Source organism: Herpailurus yagouaroundi, unplaced genomic scaffold (genome assembly GCF_014898765.1).
Source record: "Herpailurus yagouaroundi ecotype Mexico unplaced genomic scaffold, PumYag 28, whole genome shotgun sequence".
Classification (NCBI taxonomy): domain Eukaryota; kingdom Metazoa; phylum Chordata; class Mammalia; order Carnivora; family Felidae; genus Herpailurus; species Herpailurus yagouaroundi.
This window is the reverse complement of record NW_024412376.1, coordinates 8,507,676-8,529,023: the sequence shown is the minus strand read 5'-3', so window position 1 is coordinate 8,529,023 and position 21,348 is coordinate 8,507,676. Positions and strand designations below refer to the sequence as shown.

The window sequence follows — 21,348 nt, the reverse complement described above, 5'->3', positions numbered from 1 at the left end:
TCTACATTTTGTCATAAATGGCCACCACTTCCCCATACATCCTGACACTGAGACGGAATACTCCAGAAATTTGACTTCTACCGTGATACATGAAAAGCGAGAGATTTTTTTTTTAATTTCTCTCTTAAAAAAAAATTTTTTTTTAATGGTTATTTATTTCTGAGACAGAGAGAGACACAGCATGAGTGGGGGAGGGGCAGAGAGAGAGGGAGACACAGAATCAGAAGCAGGCTCCAGTCTCTGAGCTGTCAGCCCAGAGCCCGACGCGGGGCTCAAACTCACAAACCGTGAGATCATGACCTGAACCAAAGTCGGTCGCTCAACCAACTGAGCCACCCAGGCACCCCTTAATTTTTTAATGTTTATTTGTGTGTGTGTGTGTGTGTGTGTGTGTGTGTGTGTGTGTGTGTGAGAGAGAGAGAGAGAGAGAGAGAGAGAGAGAGGGAGGGTGGGGAGGGAGGGGCAGACAGAGAGGGAGACACAGAATGCGAAGCAGGCTCCAGGCTCTGAGATTTCAGCATAGAGCCCAACGTGGGGCTCGAACCCATGAGCTCTGAGATCATGATCTGAGCCAAAGTTGGACACTTAATTGACCGAACCACTCAGACACCCCAAAAGCAAGAGATTTTTAAGCAAAAATGAGGTCATTGCCATTTTTACTGTACTCGTTTTATTATTATTTTTTTAATACCCATGTATCTCCCTAAAGTGGGAAAACAAAAGGAGACAGAAAGAAATAACATTTTTTAAGACAAATGAGCATGAGCTCATCCCTTCGTGGAAATGAAGAACAGCCCCTTGTCTTTAATATGCAAGCAATGCACATGGATGTCTTGCACCCAGGGCCACTTCAGTAATTTATGTTCCCTCCTTGGCCCCTAGGAACATTTGAGTTTGCAACTTCTGGTGTAGGGAGTGCTTTTTCTATCTTATTTATTAAACTATTCTTCATTTAGGAGCACTTAGCTCATCAAAAATGTTTTAACATTTCTTTAAGTGACAAAAGCATAAATCCAAAAGCAATTTGTCATTTTTATAAGCCCAGAAAACACCAAACTGATTTCCTCATAAAGATCCTGCCGTCCGTTTAATGGATAAACTATTAGTTTACAGATAAAAAACGGGCCCACAGTTAGAAGTCTACTAATGCACTGCTTATTTATAAACATAATTGGATTGAGGGACCTCAGTCATGACACCATAAACACTAAGTACACCACAACGTGTATATGTAACTATGATCCCTAATTCATCCTTTGTCAGTGTTTTTCAAGCTATGACATGGGGCGTCCCAGCAGCAGACCATTGTATACGTCCATAGTACATGTGGGTGGGTGGGTGGGTAGGGGGTCGATTGTATGGGGGGGTTCAACTTATATGGTGGTACACTGAACATCTCTACAGGGCATGATTGTCGTAGTGAAGGACATGAATGATCTCTCCTGGAGTTCTGCAAACAGTGGTCTGGGAATGGCCATGGTAAAACAGCTAAGGGTCCCTCACATCTGTGGCTCTTCATCAGTTACAAGAAATTTCCTTATCTGTTTTTCATCTTGTGCTTTCATAGGAGCATTGAACTGAGGAAACATTCCAGGGTTAAATATAAATTTGAAAACCACTGTGCCACATGGTAATTAAATGAGACTTTTTTTAAGCTAACGTGATTTTTTTTCAGATCACTAAATAGCTTTTCGTTGAATGTGCCACAATTGACCACCAGGAAGAAAAGAACGGTTACCTGTAGTGTTCTCCTAAAGCACCTGTAAACACACTACATTTTCTTCCAGTCATTTTTTTAAAGTATATGTATGTTTGTTTTATAACTTTGTGGTAACACTAAACATCTAATTTTGACTCTTCATATATGAGGAGCTTTTTCTGTTTTCACTAGTTAAAATCATGACTTTTCATGTCTATGTAACATGAAATCATGTTTTTGAATCATAATTAATTTAAACAAAGTTCTATTTGATGTGTGGCCTTGGCACACGTTTTTCTTTTTTCCTCTTCCTTCCCTCTCCCCCTCCCTCCCTTTCTCCACCAAAAACAATTTATGGTGTTTAAATCCTTGTTTGTACAGAGAGGGAGGGAGGCAGACCATAAGAGACTCTAAAATACAGAGAACAGACTGAGGGTAGATGGGAGGGGGGAAGAGCGGAGAATGGGTGATGGGTATTGAGGAGGGCACTTATTGGGATGAGCACTGGGTGTTGTATGTAAGCGATGAACCACAGGAATCTACCCCCAAAACCAAGAGCACACCTTACACACTGTATGTTACCAATTTGATGATTATATTAAAAAGAAAGAAAGAAAGAAAATTTACAATAATGAGAAAAAATAAATAACTAAATCCTCATTTGTAGCCCCAATACTTTCCTAGTAAATTCCTGGGATCATAATAATGAGAACATATAAAGCATTACTATCTTTGAGATTATCAGATGGAGGGACGCCTGGGTGGCTCAGTTGGTTAAGCATCCAACTCTTGCTTTCAGCTCAGGTCATGATCTCGCGGCTTCGTGAGTTTGAGCCCTGTGTTGGGCTCATTGCTGACAGTAGGGAGCCTGCTTGAGGTTCTCTCTCTCCCTCTCTCTCTGCCCCTCCCCCACTCATACTATCTCTGACTCTCCCCAAATAAATAAATAAACAAACTTAAAAAAAAAGACTATCAGATGGAGATAAATATTAGGAAGAAGATTGAAGTGGACAGGGCGAGCAGTAGAGAGGAGAGGGGGGTTGCTATAATAAAAAGGACTGTTAGGCAAGACCTGAGGAGGTAACTTTGCTCTGAGACCTGAATGGAAAGTGAGATTGAGCCATGGGGTGCCTGTGGGAAAGCCCTTCCAGGCAGAGGAATCCGCACGTGTTAAGGCCCTGAGTTGGGAACTTGCTTTGAGCATTCTAGGACATGAAGGATTTCAGTAGGGCTGGAGTAGAGTGAGCAGGGGCTACTTGGGGATTCTGAGGTGGGGAACTGATTGGGGGGCCAGACTGAGAAGGACTTTGTTAGCCTTGGTGTAAAGATTTGCGATTTTGTTCTAAGTGGGATGCAAGACCATTGAAAGATTTAGACCCAGAAAGTGACATGATCTGATCCCTTTGTGGACAATCAACTGTGGAGGCAAGTATGGAAGCAGCAGACAGCCCAGGTAGAGGCTGCTACTGAAAGGGGTTGCTAAGAAAGGGGATAATGGTAGAGAAGCAATAGCAGAAATGCCCCATTCTCTGCAAGGTGAGCAAAGATCAAACCACAAAAATAAAAACTATATGTATGTGTGTGTCTACGTATGTGTGTATAATTTTACTCTTTGGCATTTTGGTAGGAAAACTTCATTACATTGTCTAACTTTTATATTAGTTGTGTAGGATAATTACTCAATTTCTAATTGCCATGTATCTCTTTTTTTCTTTATCTTTATGCTGTATTACCAAGGATGGAAATACAGGAAAAAAAGGAAAAATACAGAAAAAAAAAAAAAAAAGGAAAAAAAATCCTTTTTACCAAAGAAAAAAAATTTTATCAATTTATAAGAGCTCGAGCTATTGAGATTAAGGTTCCTCAGATCATATTTTTTCCTTTCTTCCAGACTTTTAGCAAATATTTTCCTAGTCTGTTGGCTATTTACTTTTGTGTATGGTTTATTTTTATATAAGTTTTCAATTTGAAGCCAAACCTCTACTTGGTTATGGTGGTTTTAATTTCCTCTGAGCTGAAATTCCTTCAGGAAGGCTTTCTTTGATGGGGTACCTGGGTGGCTCAGTCTGTTGTGCATCCAACTTCAGCTTAGGGCATAATCTCGGGATTCGTGAGTTCAAGCCCTGCATTGGGCTCTGTGCTGACAGCTCAGAGCCTAGAGCCTGCTTCGGATTCTGTGTCCCCCTCTCTCTCTGCCCATCCCCCACTTGTGCTCTGTCTCTCCCTCTCAAAAATAAATAAATGTTATTATTAAAAAAAAAAAAAAGGCTTTCTTTTATTTTCAGGTGCTGGGACTCCTTTGGTTTTGGTCTCCAGAGCCCTTTCTGGCTGTTAACTCTCTGGAAGTAATTTGCTTATGGGTCAGATTTGCCCAACATACTGACCGGCTATTTGTGGGGATCTCTGGTAAATGAAGACATGGGTGGGGACATGAGGGAGCAGCTTTCTAGGTACCACAAATAGCAAGAGTAAGGCAATTAGCAATCAGAAAACCAGGCAGTTTACACTCAGAGTTTCTCAACTAGGAGAGTAGAATGGAACAGAAGCTCCCAGACCTAATTTAAGCAGACCAGTTTGTTCTTTCCAGTGTCATAGCCATGATGGCGATTTTAAAAGTCCATTCCTCTTGGCCTTACAGTAAGCATTTCATCCCAGATGTTGGTGACAGTGTTATTCCCAGCTCTTGTTTTCTGGTGGCGATGTAGATTGACTTCTTTATTTCCATCTTACCCATTAACCATAAGATCCATGTAAGAAGAGGCAATGAGGGTTTTGTTGATCTCATTTTACCCAATTCTCAAGACCACCTCTGACATTCAGTGTGTATTTGACTATTCATCAGATAAATAAATGAATGACTGCAAAATATGAGTGTCAGTGGGTAATGGAGGGCATTTTGCCACAGACTGGTGGCCAGGTGTGTTTTAAAATCCATTCCACTGCCCTGCTTTGTCACACTGAGCAGTGCTTTTGGGCTTGGGGTCATTATTAGCACCTTCCCATCCAGGCTGGAACATGGCTGAGCCCTCCAGGAACTCCTGGGGGGTGGTGATCAGGCTTTCTTCTTTACTTCATGGTTGGCCCTGCACCACATTCCTTTTTCATCCCTTCTTGATAGTAAAAGCTGTTCTGAGACTTCTTTTGGCTGTTGTATGCCATTTTATTTTCTAAAATTGACCTCTTCGAGGGTAGCTTTTGGATGGTGATGATTTTAGGTATTCTAAACTCTCATTAATGGAGCGGTACTTGGGGTAAATTTCATTATAAAGATCATGGTAGGTTTTCTTCTTTCTTTTTAATGTTTATTTATTTTTGAGAGAGAGACAGAGACAGAGCATGAATGGGGGAGGGGCAGAGAGAGAGGGAGACACAGAATCCAAAGCAGGCTCCAGGCTCCAAGCTGTCAGCATAGAGCCCAGTGTGGGGCTCCAACTCATGAACCGCTAGATCATGACCTGAGCCAAAGTCAGAAGCTTAACCGACTGAGCCACCCAGGCTCCCCATAATAGGTTTTCTTATGACAGGTAAATCCCTTTTTATTAGAGACTGACAACAAATTGTTCTACAACTGTTGCCCCTTGTTTATTGGTAAATTAGAATTCTTTGGATTTAAACACGAATGAGGTATCTTTTTATTTTTTTTAATATTCATTTTTGAGAGCAAGGGAACGTGAGCGGGGGTGGAGCAGAGAGAGAGGGGACAGAGGATCTGAAGCAGGCTCTGTGCCGACACCAGAGTGCCTGATGCGGGGCTCAAACCCACAAACAGTGAGTGAGATCATGACCTGACCAAAGTCGGATGCTCAACTGACTGAGCCTCCCAGACACCCAGGAATGAGGCATCTTACACTAAAACCAACTTTCAGTTATCTTCACCAGTGGTGGGCAGGGTATGATGCAAAGTCCCCCAGTGCATATGCTTCCTTCTGTGTGATGTCTCTTTGGTGTAGCCACCGCTCTTGCTTTCTGGGTTAAATTATGGTTATAATGTGTCTGTTCAATGTCTGTGTATATACCACATGCTGGTAGCTGGAGCTAAATGTTTATTGTCAAATGAGATACATGTAGTGCTACCAAGATGACACTAGGAAGCGGAGATGTTTGGATGTGGAAGCAGAGGACAGAATGAGGAAGGAAGGCGGTTTGTTCTGGGTGAAACTGGCTTGCCTGATGAAATAGGGGCACTAAGTGTGGAACACCCCAGCTGGGCGAGGATGAGGGGCTAGAGGAGCAGTAGGTTCCATCTGTGTCTTCTCTAGGTGCTGAAGGAAAGTGAAGGGGTAGTATGAAAGCCTCAATTAAACGTCGATGCAGAAAAAGCAAGTCCTTATGAGTGCGGATTTGACCCGATAGGATCAGCCCACCTGCCTTTCTCCATCCAATTTTTCCTAGTCGCCATTGCATTCTCATCATTTGACCTGGAAATAGCTCTCCTCCTGCCTCTACCCTGAGCCTCACGGACAAATAACCTGTCAACCATGCTTACCATGGCAGTTCTATTAATTTCACTGTTAGCCATAAGTCTAGCCTCTGAATGAACACAAAAAGGACTAGAATGGACTGAATATGACAATTAAAGTCAAGTGATTTCGACTCATTAGATTATGGTTAATACTATAATTATCAAATATCTATAGAGTATATCTTCCTGGCCTTCATCATATCCGTTATAGGACTGCTAATATACCGTCCCCACCTAATATCATCCCTTCTGTGCCTAGAAGGGAAGATAATATCATCTAGGCATAGAAGGGATGATATTATCTCTATCATAATAACTGTAGTAATGTTAAATAATCACTTTATACTAGTTAGTATAACTCCAAGGGTAGGATAAAAGTGGAACTAGAAAGAGGAAAACAGGTTATCCAGGAGTGATCTAGAGAAAATAAATCAAGATGGAAGTAGCTTGTGCCCAGAGGGTATTAAAAGTCCTCTCCTCCAGAAGAGAGGCTGGTCATTAAATGTGCCGGGCATCTAACCCACTGTCTGTTGCATCATTGAAAGAGTAACGCAATTGATCACCAAAGATATGTATCTCCAAAACTAGAGAATACTGAGATTTGAATTTAATTGCCTGTGATTGCCCAAATGTGTATTACATTGGCCTTTTATACATTATCACACCTTTCTTAAAATTTGTTCAAATGCAAACATGGACATGAAACCTTGTCTGACAGCATAATATCCTCTCAGCACAAAGTACAAGTTCTGCATGGATGTGTTGATTTTGTGAGCTGCGTTTTGGGCTTGTTATAGACACGTAGTCATTACCATCAGAGTTTGCACTAAGATGAAATATAATGAAATGACCTAATTGTAGTCACCTCTTTTCTCTCTTCCACCGCATTTCTTAAAAATGGGTCAAAGTCAGTAGGTATTTATGTTCCTTTCCTGCCTCCAGTTTATTAACTTGAGTGTTCATTTCCTGAATATACCAAATTTGCTAAATAAAAGGGATGGGAAATGGAATAAAGAGAAATAAAAAATCACTGCTGTGGCTCTAGAGGTTAGGAACGTCTGTCTCCCTCCCATACGCCGGAACTACCCACCTTCCAATTCCAGAAAAGAGGTTTGTTGGTTTTTTTGCTTGTTTTGTTTTGTTTTGTTTTGTTTTGTTTTGTTTTGTTTTGTTTTGTTTACAAATGACTGGTAAAGTGAACATTCCTTTCTTCTTATAGGTGGAATGGTTGAAAAATGAGGAGCCCATTGACTCCGAGCAAGATGAAAACATTGATACCAGGGCTGACCACAACCTCATCATCCGGCAGGCGCGCCTCTCCGACTCCGGCAATTACACCTGCATGGCAGCCAACATCGTGGCCAAGAGGAGGAGCCTGTCAGCCACGGTGGTGGTTTATGGTAAGACCAGCCCAAACGCCAGGAATGGATAGGGAGGACGGAAAGCAAAGTAGAGGGATTTCAGTGTGTAGAGCTGAAAGGACTTCAGGGCTCATCCACTACTGTGCTGTCTCCTGCCTCTCCCATTTGGTAGGTGAGAACACGTCCCTATTGCTAGTACTGTGTTTGCTCTCACCTCCAGTATGGGACGTCCACGAGATAGTGACATTCCCGATCCCTCCGACAGTGACATTTCCGATCCCTGTCTTTTAAAACTAATCTTAAAAGTTTCTTTTCTCCCACTGTGTTTATATTTGAAAAGAATTGAGGTGGGCAACTTCTGCTTCCCAGCCCTCCCAAACCCAGCATCCACCCCCAGCCTCCCCAGACCTGCTGTGGGCAGTTTTCTCTCCTGGCATAGAAAATGCCTTAAAAGTACACATCACTATTTGCTGAATGTCTCAGGTATTACATTAAAAAACAAAACAAAACAAAACAAAACAAAACAAAACAAAACAAAACTTCCCGGCTATTTAAGTAAAGTCATTCCCCTCCACAGCCGAAGAGTCCTGGGATTGGGTTTTGAAGCATTTTAAGTAATAGAAATTCAAATGCTGATATTTTCTGCCTGTACGCTAGATTTTCAAGTGCTTTAGAGATAGGTTGATGAATTCATCCTATTTTTCCTAATTCCCCACAAAGAAAATCCTGTGTCCCTCTTGTGTCAGATGAGTAGACTGAGGGACAGAGATGAGGTAAGCCCCACTGTTGCCCCATGATCGAGTGGCCAGTGTGGGTCTGCAGGGTCTCTTGGTCCCTGGATGCCAAACTCACAACACCTTGGCACAGTGGCTAGCACATAGTAGGCAATCAGTAAAAACCTCTCTCCTTTTTTTCTCCCCTCCCCATTTTTCTCTCTCAGTGAATGGAGGCTGGTCTTCCTGGACAGAGTGGTCAGCCTGCAATGTTCGCTGTGGTAGAGGATGGCAGAAACGTTCCCGGACCTGCACCAACCCAGCTCCTCTCAATGGTGGGGCCTTTTGTGAGGGAATGTCAGTGCAGAAAATAACGTGCACTTCTCTTTGTCCTGGTGAGATATGTGTAGATTCCCTTTTCCCTTCTCATCCACCGACACGATTAAGCTGGTGTGAAGCACTGAATATAACCTTCCTTCCCAAAGTTATCCTCTCCCACGTTCTCAGAATGCAGCCTTTGTCCAAAGTGCTAATGTGGAACTCACTATAATAGCAAGAACGTGGGTGAAATACCTCCACTGGGGGACATATATATAGATGATCCTGGACACTCACCATCAGTAAGCCATCATGCTCTGAAGTGTCTCTTTACTAGCCGTGTTTGGTGGGGCTGAGCCATCTGCTTCTCTCCTTGGGTTCTCCCATCTGATGGCACAATAACTAGCAGGGATTGAGTTGTCTGTGAGCACAAAGCAGGTAGCAGACATCTGACCCTTTATCATCAATTACCAATCAACTCACCTTATCAGCTTTGTATTTGTTGACAGTAAAACCAGCAGAGATTGTACAGTATCACAGAGTTGCTATTTTGCATTTGGCCTGTGTTTGCCTTCCTTTCTGAATAGACCCTTCCTTTACCAAATACGGCTTTTATAAGCTCTTTTGTTCATCTCTTCCTGGCTCTAGCCCAATTTATACAATGAGGAGTAGATGAGATGGAGATGACTTTCTTTATGGAAAGCATGTCCTCCCACTGAGAAACAAATTGATCCTAGGCCTCCCGTGCATTATAAAACATTAACTCCAAGGATGCTAGGCTAGAGCCTCGGGTCTTTAAAATTTCAGATCTACTTCCACTGAAAGCTAAGCTGAGGCTCTCACCAACAGCTTATTCCTGGAGTTTCCTTCCAAACTCCTATTCAGTCAACATTTATTGAGTGCTTACTATGTGCCAGGTACTGTGCAAGCTACTTTTATAAATGCGATGTCATTTAACTCTGTGTTGTGAGTTTTCTTACCCCCCAGTTGACAGAAATAGTAAAGTAAGTCAAAGGGATTGCTGAGGAGCCAATAAGTGAACACACTCAAGACAAGTTACCCTATTCTTGACTAATTGCTCTCGATTAAAAATTGCACGATCTTAACCCACATAAGCATGGTTGGACTATTCCTAGGAGGTAAAGGGACAATTGCCTCAAACAGCTGCCATTATCTCTAGGGTCAATTTTTAGTGGAATTAAAATTAGTTTGTTCGTTTCTACATACGGCAGCAATCCATGACCCATGAAATTCTATTTATGTTAAGTCCTGGTGTCTTGGGGCTTTGACTGACCTGTTTTACTTTAATACTGTCAAAATACATATAGGTTTAACTTTTTATTGTTTAGGGCTTTTAGGGCTTAAAGATAGTTCCTACTACTGTCTAGTTCTAAACTGTCAACCCACAAGGAAGCAGCGATTACTAGTGGTTACTGCACATACTTTACCCGTCCATCTAAGACACAGCTGGGCATGAAAGACTGAGAATGGAATGGGTAATGACATTATTAGCCAATCCAAGAGCACTGATAATGCGAATGCTTGCCTAAATTCAGTAACTGGTCTCCTGAAATAGCAAGAGAATTACACCACCGCTTTTGTTAGCCTCCGTCTTTAGGAAGGAAATCACGGAGAGAAGATAAGCAGAATTATTTTGTTTTTTATGGTGGTGGTGATTTCTTTAAAATCCAGCTTTAAGGACAACAGCAGTCCTGGGGTGAGTCTCCTGACAGCTGCCCGATTCATTCTAACAAGGCTTCCATTTGTTTCCCTTAAAGTGGATGGGAGCTGGGAAGTATGGAGTGAATGGTCAGTCTGCAGCCCAGAGTGCGAGCATTTGCGGATCCGGGAGTGCACGGCACCACCCCCAAGAAACGGGGGCAAATTCTGTGAAGGGCTCAGCCAGGAATCTGAAAACTGCACAGATGGTCTCTGCATTCTAGGTAACACCTTCTGCTTCACATCTTCAATGTTTGTCCACAATATGAAAGGAAACATGGTGACCATTCATTTGCTTAAATATGTTAGCAGAAAGCAAAGTCATTTGCCAAGAGCAAAAAGGAAATGAGTGAAAAGAGTAGAAACGTAGGCACATACATTTGTAGTAGAGATGGGGTCATTTTAAATATTTTCTCACTGGAACTTCCATAAGCGAGTATACTTATTAATTGAACGAGTAACGTTTTTAGAGAACTCATTTAAGAAAATGTTTAAAAGTACCTTTTAGATTAGCAATTCTTTTAGTACCCACCATTTTTAAGTTTGATGAAATTCTGTTACTGATCACCATACGCTTTTATTTCTTCCAAGAGTTTCACCGCACCATAAAGCATTTATAATATATATATATATATATGCATATATGTAAAGGGGTGTGTGTATGTTTGTGTGTGTATATGTATAATTTTAATAATCTCCAGAGACCATGGTTCTGTGGCCCAGGACATGTGTTGTGACTGTTACCTTACAAATGGAGGGAAAAAAAACGACACTTGCAAAGATGGGTGACTTTGCATCAAAATAGAATGTTGGGTTCAAAACTCCCAAGCTTTGCTTGGTTCCTGAGGTTATACTATTACCGTCTGCGAGTGACAGTCTGCCTGAGTAAGACAGTATGGGAAGATCGAGTCATCACATAGACAGGTTTTAATTTGGTGCTGTCCCTTACTAGCTTTGTGACTTGAACAAATCACCTAACTGCTTAACTCCTTTATGTGAGTACTGAAAACTTGATTACTGTCAAGGCTCAATGAGAAAAGAATATACATGAATATTTCATGGCACAGAGTAGGTGCTCAGTAAATATTAATCCCTTTTTCACTTGCCTACTCAGATGAGCTACTTGGTTTCGCTGAGGCCCTTAAAAAACAAGAGATTCAGGACACGTGTTCTCTGGAACTAAATAGCTGTCTTGGAAAATAGCTGGCAAAAAATAATATAGCTCAGTAGTTTGTCATCTTTTCAGGAATATGTGTTGCTTTTTATTTGGAAACATGACAGTATGAAGGGATTATCTAAGTTGGATTTATTTTTCTGCATCAATATGACTGGATAGCCTTGAAAGCCAGAATATTCAAACATGCTAACTGTTGTATTTTCACAATAAATCTAGATGGCTAAAACATTAGTTAAAAGGATAATACATTGAAGTGACCACTTACTGATAGCCCATAGCGCCTTCATTTCCTCAGTGCAAGTGCTGAGGACCCTAAACGTGTCAGATATACCGCAGAGACTGTGACACAAGACAACCTCACCACCAGTTTCTGTGATGGCAGGGCCATGCTCTCTAATATGCCAACCAGCTGCTTTCCTCAGAAGGCCATCTCTCTTCCAAAATGTAAGGAAACTTAACACAAACAATAGCATGAAGTTTAAGGAAACGTGTTTTCCACATTTTTTCTGAAACACTTTTGAGGTGTGACTTTTTTTTCTTAACACGGAGCCATATATTTTGACGCAATGAGGCCTGCAAATCTTGGCTGTGTTCTAAGAAACCATCAACAGTATAACTATTTGGCTACTGGCTGAATTTTAGATGATCATGATAATAATCTTCTTTATTCATCATCGTTTGGATTAACACCTGGGGAAAATCTGAGGCTATCAGGCTTCAACCATAGTTGACTGAAACTTAAGTCTTAGAGGTACTAATGGAAGAAGACAGACGATGGTTAACCCTTAAGGTAAGAAAGAATGATCAAATATGTGAATGCTACTTATTCCCACTTGTACTGTGGTACACAGGCATTTGTCACTGGAGTAAGAGTTCTGTTCAGGGCCAAAAGGAGTTCCCAGCACTGAAAGTGTACTAGGTCAGCCTAGATCTCAAGTCTAAAACTGGAGAGCTGTTTTAAGGTTTATATATATATAAGGTGTGTGTATATGTGTGTGTATATATATATATACGATATATATATATATATCGTATATATATATACTTATACAGAAGTATACTTATATCTATCTATCTATATATGATATATATTAATTATTTATAAGGAAATGACTCATGTGATTATGAAAGCTGGCAAGTCCAAAATCTTTAGGGCCCAAGTGTCTATTCAAAGACTGTTTGGCAGGAGAATTCTCTTACTCAGGGGACGGTTATGCCTGAAACGGCTTGGACGAGGCCCATCCACATCATGGGGGACGCTCTGCTTTTCTCCGTCTGCCAGTGTAAACGTTGGTTTCATCTGATAACACTCTCACAGAATGATTTTCAACCAAATGTTTGGGTACCTGATGACCCAGTCGCGTTGACACGTAGGCATATGTGCTTGTGAAGTTCCAAAGCTTAGCTCTTTCCTTAGAGCCAGCCATGGCCATAGTTCCGGCAGTTGTTCTAGGCAGTTTGTTAGTAAACTGAACGAACCTCTCTGTGGATCTTGGCCATGTATGGTTTTAGTCACACGTGTGTAATTCAGTGGCTGTTCGGTATCCATTTTTCTGTAGTGGAAATAAAATAGAGGACAAGGAGGTTTGGACTATGTGTGGCACTGGAGCCAAGATCTCTATTAAATCCCTCCATGAATTTAAAATGCTGTGTGAGCCTTTCCTCTCTCTCTCCATTCCTCTATTTCCTTTCCTCCTGAAGCATGGTTTTTCTAGCATCCTTTGCTTCCCTAGTACGCATATTGAGATGTCTGTCAGCTATGATCAGAGACCCTTGATGGCAACAGTGACTCAGCTTTTTGAGGGAAAAAGAGTGAAGCCTATGAAACCATGGAGGTGTATGAGGTCTGTTTTTACATCAGTGGGAAAGGGATGTGTTTGTAAGAGCCCAACAGCAGAACATGTTCTGCCCTTTTAGACAGAGAACGGCTACCAACACCAACAAAAATGAATTACATTTTACCATCTCTGCAGGAAGCGACGAACCGCAGTCTGGTTAAATAGTGCCAACATCACTGCACTTGTCACTGGTACTCCGCCAAAGTGCTCTTGCTAAAACTAGCTGCATCAGGATAGTGCTCCAATGAAGGCTGGGTTTGATTAAAATAGCAGTGGGTGACAGCTTTATGGGAGCAAGAGCTTTGTGAAGGATCTAGGTCATGTTATAATTTGGGAATTTCCATCCTAATTTTTTTCCTTTTGTGCCAAACATGACCCTGAAGCAGTTCCTCAATTCCTAACTTCTTTTGGTGGTTTGACAATGACATTGCTTGACTCTCGGATGACCTACAATTCTTAGATTTTATTTAGCTTTGAACAGAATAGCTGGATTTCCTTGGTTGTCCCCGAGGGTTGCATTTCTCCTAGAAATGCAGCCGCCAGCTCTGAATGATCGCTTTAATATTTGGGTGTGATTGTTGCTTGGTCAGTTGTGACTGGAGCACAGAACCTCAGTGTTCTGCTATCACAGATGGCCACACCTAAATGCCCTCCCCAAGAAAATAAATGCCCCAAGACTAGTGAGAATAAGATTCGGCAGTCTTTGCCAATAACAGTCCAAGGATCGAAATTACAAGCTAAACTAAACATCCAACGCTTTTATGCCAGAACATTTATCTTCCAGAAAGATAATTATGTGGTATGATTGTCAAGAAACTTTTCTAAGCTTAAAAACCAGAGCCAGGTAGTTTTCTGACCACTGCCCTTTCTACTTGCTGTGAACCTAGTGGCTTCTATCCTCTGAGGATCACAGCCAGGGGCCAATAGCAGGTGCATGCCTCATTGACAAGAACAGAAGGGTGAAATTGGTGGGGTGTTCAGCCTGAAGCTGAGGAATAAGAGAAGGCCGCCCCCTCTCCCTTTATTCTAGCAGATATAAAACTAAGGGCTGCAGTTTGAGAAGATTAAATCAGTCTGCTTCAGAGGGGATTAGTTACCTAGATGTGTCATGAGACTGAAGCCAGAGAAATGCCACAGGGGTCTGAAGGAGAGAGGAAATCTTTGAGGCTGAGCTACCTGATAGCTAATCCATCCTTCGTGTCAAGATGTAATATAGGTCAGTTCAACATCCACAGTTCAACAACCAAAATATCGGTTGAATGCTGGTTTGTTCTCATTTCTGATGGGTACATTGATAAGAGAAGGCTGAATAGGCAGTTGGGAAACTAAATCAAGGGTAAAGACATCTATACAATAGCAGGTTCCAATCAACATCCCCAGGCTACATCTAATAATCTAACCACATTGTCTATTGAATGATCTACTTAAATGACCTAAAGGAAACACCTGAAAAGGAGAGCCTGTAATCACATCAAAGTAAAGGTTGCCTTGGTAAGCATTTTCTCTTGGACACTCTAAGCTTCATTGTGATCCATTACAGTGATTACCTGGGTCCCTTCCCTGTCTTTCCTGGGGCACCGAAGAAGACCATTTTCATTCTGGTTTAGCTCAGTGCATCTATTGCAACCCTTTCTGCTGGTGGTTCACAGGATGCCTACTTCTTGTACGTAGGGTTATAAAGGGCAAGTTTCCGTTTACCAAAGCAAAATCCGTCCTTTCCTTTCTCTGGGTAAAGGAGTCAGGAATACCTGCTTGACTCATTCTTAAATGTTTTGTTGGGTAAGTTCATATTTCAGAGCCAGCTGTACAGCACAATTGCTTAATTATAGCATAAACTCTGCATAGCAAAATGAAAATGGCAAGAGCAGGATGGCATGCTAGTGCAAAGCATTCTTAAGTTGTCATGCAGTTTACTACTGCTTGCTAATCCTCCCAAGTAGTTTTAATATTAAAAACCCATTTCCATTCCATTAATAGTACATAGTAGGTGCTCCTTTTTCCACAAAGGTTTTTCCTAGAAATACCCAACAGCCGCCTTTCTGAGTAACAGTTGATCAATTCAGAGTTGCCATCATGGACACTGCATGGCAGAAATGGATATAATATTGCAGACCCACGGGAGTAATAAGAATGTAGATTTGGACACATATGGTATCATTAGCAGCTCAGCAACAATCTCTCCCCCATGCCCCAATAAACACTTTCCCATTATGGGACCCAATCACAAAGCCTGTGAGTCACAAGCTTTAATGAGACAGAGTGGAGTGGCTCATGACTAAAGTTTCCATTGTGCTTAATTAAAAAAGAAAATAAAGCAGAGATATCGCAATACTCATGTGTTTAAATGAAAGCATTTTTTTTTTTTTAGTTGTACAAGGCTAAAACTGTCATTTTTTTTTTTTTTTGTGCCATGCCCTGAGTGGAATGGAGCATAAAGAGGATAAAGAATAAACCATATTCAACAAATTACCACAAAATCTCTCCCCTTTGTCATCCACCCACTGTAGACTTCTCTACTTGTAGCCTTGTTAATAAAAAAGATAAAGACATCGGATCGTTTTTTGAACATAATCCTCCTTCGAAGTAAGGACTGGCTTTCATCCACTGGTCTGTGACAGATGTGTATTTCATAAGTTATTGAAAATCTATGGCCCTCCTTATCAACCAGCTCTGAAACACTTAAGATGCCTTTTCCTATCCGGGAAATTCCGTCACCACTTTCTCTTTACTTCCTCATAGACCCGGGTGCTCTACCTACACTGTCATGACAGACGAATCTAGGGAAGAATTTCTCTCTCAGCTCATTGAAATCAAGGCAATTATTGTGCCCATCTCTCTCTTCCATCCACTGTTTCCTATTCCTATCCACTCCCTGCCCACATATTTCAATATGTCCTTTTATACTAGGCTTACGTTCTTTTGGTGGAATTGGACAGAATGTGCTAAGTCGTGCTTCAGAAACATGATCTCTGGAAGACTGTTTATCTCAGGCACATCTTGTTAACTTTGTTCATTTTATGAGCAGAATTGAAATAAAACACCTCCACTGTAAATAGGAAGGACTTTAAAATTAAATTTGGGCAGCTGGAGAGCAGGATACATTACCTCCTGATCATATTACTTAGATTGGAAAAAACAAAAACCCAAGAAAAGTAAACAGACAAATAAGAACAGATCCCCATGACAATGTGAACTCAAGACAGCCCATTAGAAAGCTTAAAAGCATTTCTTAAGGAAGTGAAATGTCAGCTGTAGAACCAGAGCGTTGATGGGAACACATGTCTATTACAAAGAAGAGAGAAATATTTTGTAGATGCTGAACCCAGGAAGCACAGGGAAGGCATCAGTAGGAAGGTACAGAAGTTGACCTCAAGGGCAGGGTGGGCTGGCCCAGGATGAGGCTTACTAGATCTAGCATTCAGAGCAAAGACTGACTAGCTTTCAAAGGTCCTCTGTGATTCTGAGTTGACACTGGTTATTCTCTCTTTTTTAAAGATTATTTAATTTCAAGAGAGAGAGAGAGAGCAAGGAAGGGATAGAGACCGAAGGAGAGAGAGAACCCCAGGCAGACTCTGCACAGAGCCTGACGCAGGGCTCAAACTCACGAACAGTGAGATCATGGCCTGAGCCAAAACCAAGAGTCGGACGCTTGACCAACTGAGCTACCCAGACGCCCTGATTATTCTCTTTTTGAAAGGTTAGAAACGGACCTGGACCTAGAAATGAATGAGCTGAGCCTTGAGGATTCGAACATTCATCCCATAGATGAAGAATCAAAGCTCTGGGGTCAGATTGCTTGAGTTTGAATTGTTTTTGCAATCCTATGACCAAGTTTCTTAACTTCTCTAAGCCTAAATTTATTCATCTATAAGATAAAAGTTCTAATAGTCCCTATTAGAAAGGGTTCTTTTTGAGGAGGAAATTATTCAAGCAAGGCAGTTAGCATCCATAGTAAGCACTCCATTTGAGTAAATAATTATTCTGTGTGTATGTGTGTGTGTGAGTGTGTGTATGTTCTAGTAAAGGGATTCCTGTGGCAGAAAAAGTATGTTTTCCATGTTCTGCAAAGTATTGACACTGTGATGCTTTAGATATTTTCTTAAAACATTTCCTAATGCATCTGATGAATATAGTGTATCTAACAAAATAAAAGGTACTTGTCAGGAAAATTTTTAAGAGACACAAATTGTGTTCTTTATACCAGCCAGTTCTGATTCATAGTTGTTGGAAAACAGAGTTTAGAAATCAGGCTGATTCGTAAGACTTTGTGTCGAACCGAAGTTTCAATATCCTTTCTCAGAACTTCTGAGTGGCTGAACAAATAGCTCTTGATCTGCCAATCGTCCTTTGCAGGTGGGATTTGGTCCCACAGGAGACAGGTGATTTATGAGGTCCCAGCTAGTATTAAAAATTGTATGATTCTCACCACTAATTAAAAGTCACTCAAGGGGAAGGCCCCAGAGAGGGACCTGGGTGATCCCCAAGGGAGACCACCAGTCCTCACAATACCGACTCGGGGATTATATAAGTTTCCTTCATGCTATAAAATACACATGTCCTGGGGCGCCTGGGTGGCGCAGTTGGTTAAGCGTCCGACTTCAGCCAGGTCACGATCTTGCGGTCCGTGAGTTCGAGCCCCGCATCGGGCTCTGGGCTGATGGCTCAGAGCCTGGAGCCTGTTTCTGATTCTGTGTCTCCCTCTCTCTCTGCCCCTCCCCCGTTCATGCTCTGTCTCTCTCTGTCCCAAAAATAAATAAACGTTGAAAAAAAAAATTAAAAAAAAATACACATGTCCTGACCACCTCATCAGAATATCCATTTTTTAACATTTTTTTTAATGTTTATTATTTGAGAAAGAGAGCAAGCGGGGGAGGGGCAGAGAGAGAGGGAGACACAGAATCCAAAGCAGGCTCCAGGCTCTGAGCTGCCAGCACAGAGCCCGACACGGGGCTCAAACCCACAGACCCCTGCGAGATCATGACCTGAGCCGAAGTCGGCCGCCTCACTGACTGAGCCACCCATGCGCCCCCAGAAAATCCACTTTTATAAAGCAAGTCCTCATGTCTCCAACACAAATTCAAAACTTCTTTTTCTCTGGAAAAAAATTCAACATACACATTATTATACTGTATAGCAACCTACAGTTTCCAGTATTACCCATCTGTTGCCAGTCATTCTAGATTAATGGTATTTGTTACCCGTCTGGTACCTCCCCGATTGTACATTCCCACATCTGAAAATTAGCAATTTTGCCATATTTTCCCATACTTAAAAAAATGCTTATTAGATTTGGTTGTCAGTAACTATGGATATCCAAGTTCCTTTTTGGAAGTTCTCCCAAATTAGGCTTTCTGCATATAAAACAAACTATGTCCATTTCATTAGTTCTGAGAATCCAGATTCTGCATTTGCAGTATATCTAATCAGGATTCAACAGTACACAACCCTGGGTAAGAAATATTAGTCTAGACTAGAGAAAGATTTAATGCCTGAGATCATAGAGTGGTCCAGCTATAAAAGAAATGGCAAGAACCCAATCAAGGAAGTGATTTAAAACTGAGTAAAGGATTCAGCGGCCTCTGGGGTGTACTGAGCAAAGTGAATTAATAGAGAGGAAACCTCTTTGTGTTGATCCTACCATTTCTCCTTAAATTACAAATGCATGTGTCTCCTCAAGATCATGGAGAAAGGCGGTACCTAAAATGAAGATATTAACATCATCAATAGATATCAACATCACCCTGGCCTTCCCCTCTCTCCAGAGAAGTGTCAGTATTACAGTAAGAAAAAAACCTGGCTTTGCTCACATGTGTTTGGCAGAGGACAGTGTTAGTGCTCAGTGGAATGGAAAATTGCCATGATCATTTAGAAAGAGACCATGGGGTAGTGAAAAGGGCTCTGCACCAGGAATCAGGAGTCCTGGGTCTTAGTTCAGTTGTTTCGTTAACTAACGCTTGACCTTGAGCAAATCTCTCCAGATCCTGTGCCTTGTATGTTCATATCTATTAAAAAGAGCAGGTTGGGCAAGATGATTTCTAGGTTTCATCCCACTAAACAAACAAACAAACAAACATGAAATTATTATATCTTAAAAGTAGCTTGCATATATATGTGTATGCATATATATTTCATAGGTTATTTTGAATAACATAGTTAATACATGTGTACATGTAAAATATGAAAATAACACCACTGATATGTCAGTGCTTTCAGACATTTGCTTTTTAGCCAATTTTGAGGAGTAATTTTAATTTGTTCCCACCCAAAATTAACCATTTGTACAATTATTATGCAGCGTGAGGAAGGACAACTTTTAGATTAAAAAAAAAAAAACAAAACATAAAACCATGCTAGTCTTACCTAGGAAATGAATCATCACATTAGGCCTTTAGCATTCCATTTCAATCCCTTCATTGAGAAACTACGCTATCCTAGGAATTTGTACAGACTGTAGGAAATTTATGGACCCTGATTTTGTATTCAACAAAAACTTGGATAAGTATTCAACAAATACTATATTCCATTTACTGTTCTAGGGACTTAGAATAGGTGGAAAACACATAAATAGACCTTACATGCAAGTAGGTAAGGTAGGTAATGTAGGTAAGGTAGCTTCGGGACTGATGAAGCTTAAAAAAAAATGTACAAGTCAAAGGGTTCACCATAATTTCTCTTTAAGCAATTTTTTTAAAAACTTTTTTTTTAAATGTTTATTTTTGAGACAGAGACAAAGCATGAGCGGGGAAGGGTCAGAGAGAGAGGGAGACAAAGAATCCGAAGCAGGCTCTAGGCTCTGAGCTGTCAGCACAGAGCCCGACACTGGGCTCGAACCCACAGACTGTGAGATCATGACCTGAGCTGAAGTCGGAGGCTCAACTAACTGAGCCACCCAGGTGCCCCTAAAAAACTTTTAAGTGCTATTAACTTAAGTAATCTCTACACCCAACATGGGGCTCAAACTCACAACCCCAAAATCAAGAGTTGCATGCTCTTCCAACTGAGCCAGCCAGGCACCCCTCTTTAAGCAAATTTTTTTTGCGCCAAGACTGATATCCTTTGTATTTCAGTGGCTAAGTATTTTCTTAGCAATTGTAAATAGTCATTATAATAACCACCCTTCTGAATCTCACCATCCCCATCTATTCCCTACCCAGACTTTCCTATGCTCCAGCAACAAAAGGGACAAGTCTAGACACATCGGAAGCCACCATGACCCTATGTCAAGTCTGGATTTTCTTTTTTTTTTTTTTTTTTTTAAGTTTATTTATTTTGAGAGAGAGAGAGAGAGAGTGTGTGTGCGTGCATGCACATGTGCGTAAATTGGGGAGGGGCAGAAAGGGAGACAGGATCTGAAGCGGGTTCTGTGCTGACCACAGAGAGCCCAATGCAGAGCTCAAACTCACAAACTGTGAGATCATGACCTGAGCCCAAAGTCCAGATGCTTAACTAGCTGAGCCACCCAGATGCCCTAAAAGCTGTTACATTTTTAAAGAATTTGGGTATCACTTGTACCATAAGGTTAAAAAAGTAATCCTCTGGACGTTAACCAATAAATGATTTCCTTAATTCCTTAAATTATATAATCTAATAATTGTTTAGTTTTGAACGTGTATGTATTTCTATTGCTGTTGGAAGGGAGGGAATCAAAGCAAATTAATTTATTGGATAGAAAAAGGATTTTAATAGACAATTTTCCTTGGAGCAGAGTTAGAAACATGGCGTTTTTATCACTTTGAGACCAATTTCTGATGAAGTCTTTGTGGACCCGTTCTTAAAAGTGTTTGCAGTGACCCAAGAGCATAGTTTACTCTGTTAATCTATCAGAGAAAGAAACCAACACATAAAGAACCAGTGAGAATGGATAGAACTTTGTAATAGAGATGGTATGAATTCTAGAAATTCAAATGATTTAGCTCAAAAATGAAATATGCAAATGTTACTTGTGAATGTTGAGACACTGACTTGTCTCAGTTTAGGATATGCAAAGGACATTCCTATAGAGAGACTTGGATTTGAAAGGGGGGATCTTCTATCTCCTGATGCACACTAATCGTGTTGTGA

The 21,348-nt window shown here is 41.1% G+C and overlaps 1 protein-coding gene across 13 annotated transcripts in view; it reads left to right on the top strand.

The window, feature by feature from the left end:
* UNC5D (unc-5 netrin receptor D) overlaps window positions 1-21,348 on the top strand; it is a 577,007-nt gene that overhangs the window by 445,676 nt on the left and 109,983 nt on the right. For 8 of the 13 annotated variants that reach the window (XM_040461499.1, XM_040461289.1, XM_040461359.1 and 5 more), the window contains exons 5-7: window positions 7,381-7,561; window positions 8,463-8,630; window positions 10,332-10,496. In XM_040461499.1, coding sequence (XP_040317433.1) covers window positions 7,381-7,561; window positions 8,463-8,630; window positions 10,332-10,496 — 514 coding nt within the window. The remainder of the gene's footprint in view (window positions 1-7,380; window positions 7,562-8,462; window positions 8,631-10,331; window positions 10,497-21,348) is intronic. The other 5 variants (XM_040461883.1, XM_040461563.1, XM_040461796.1 and 2 more) reach the window with 2 other exon arrangements.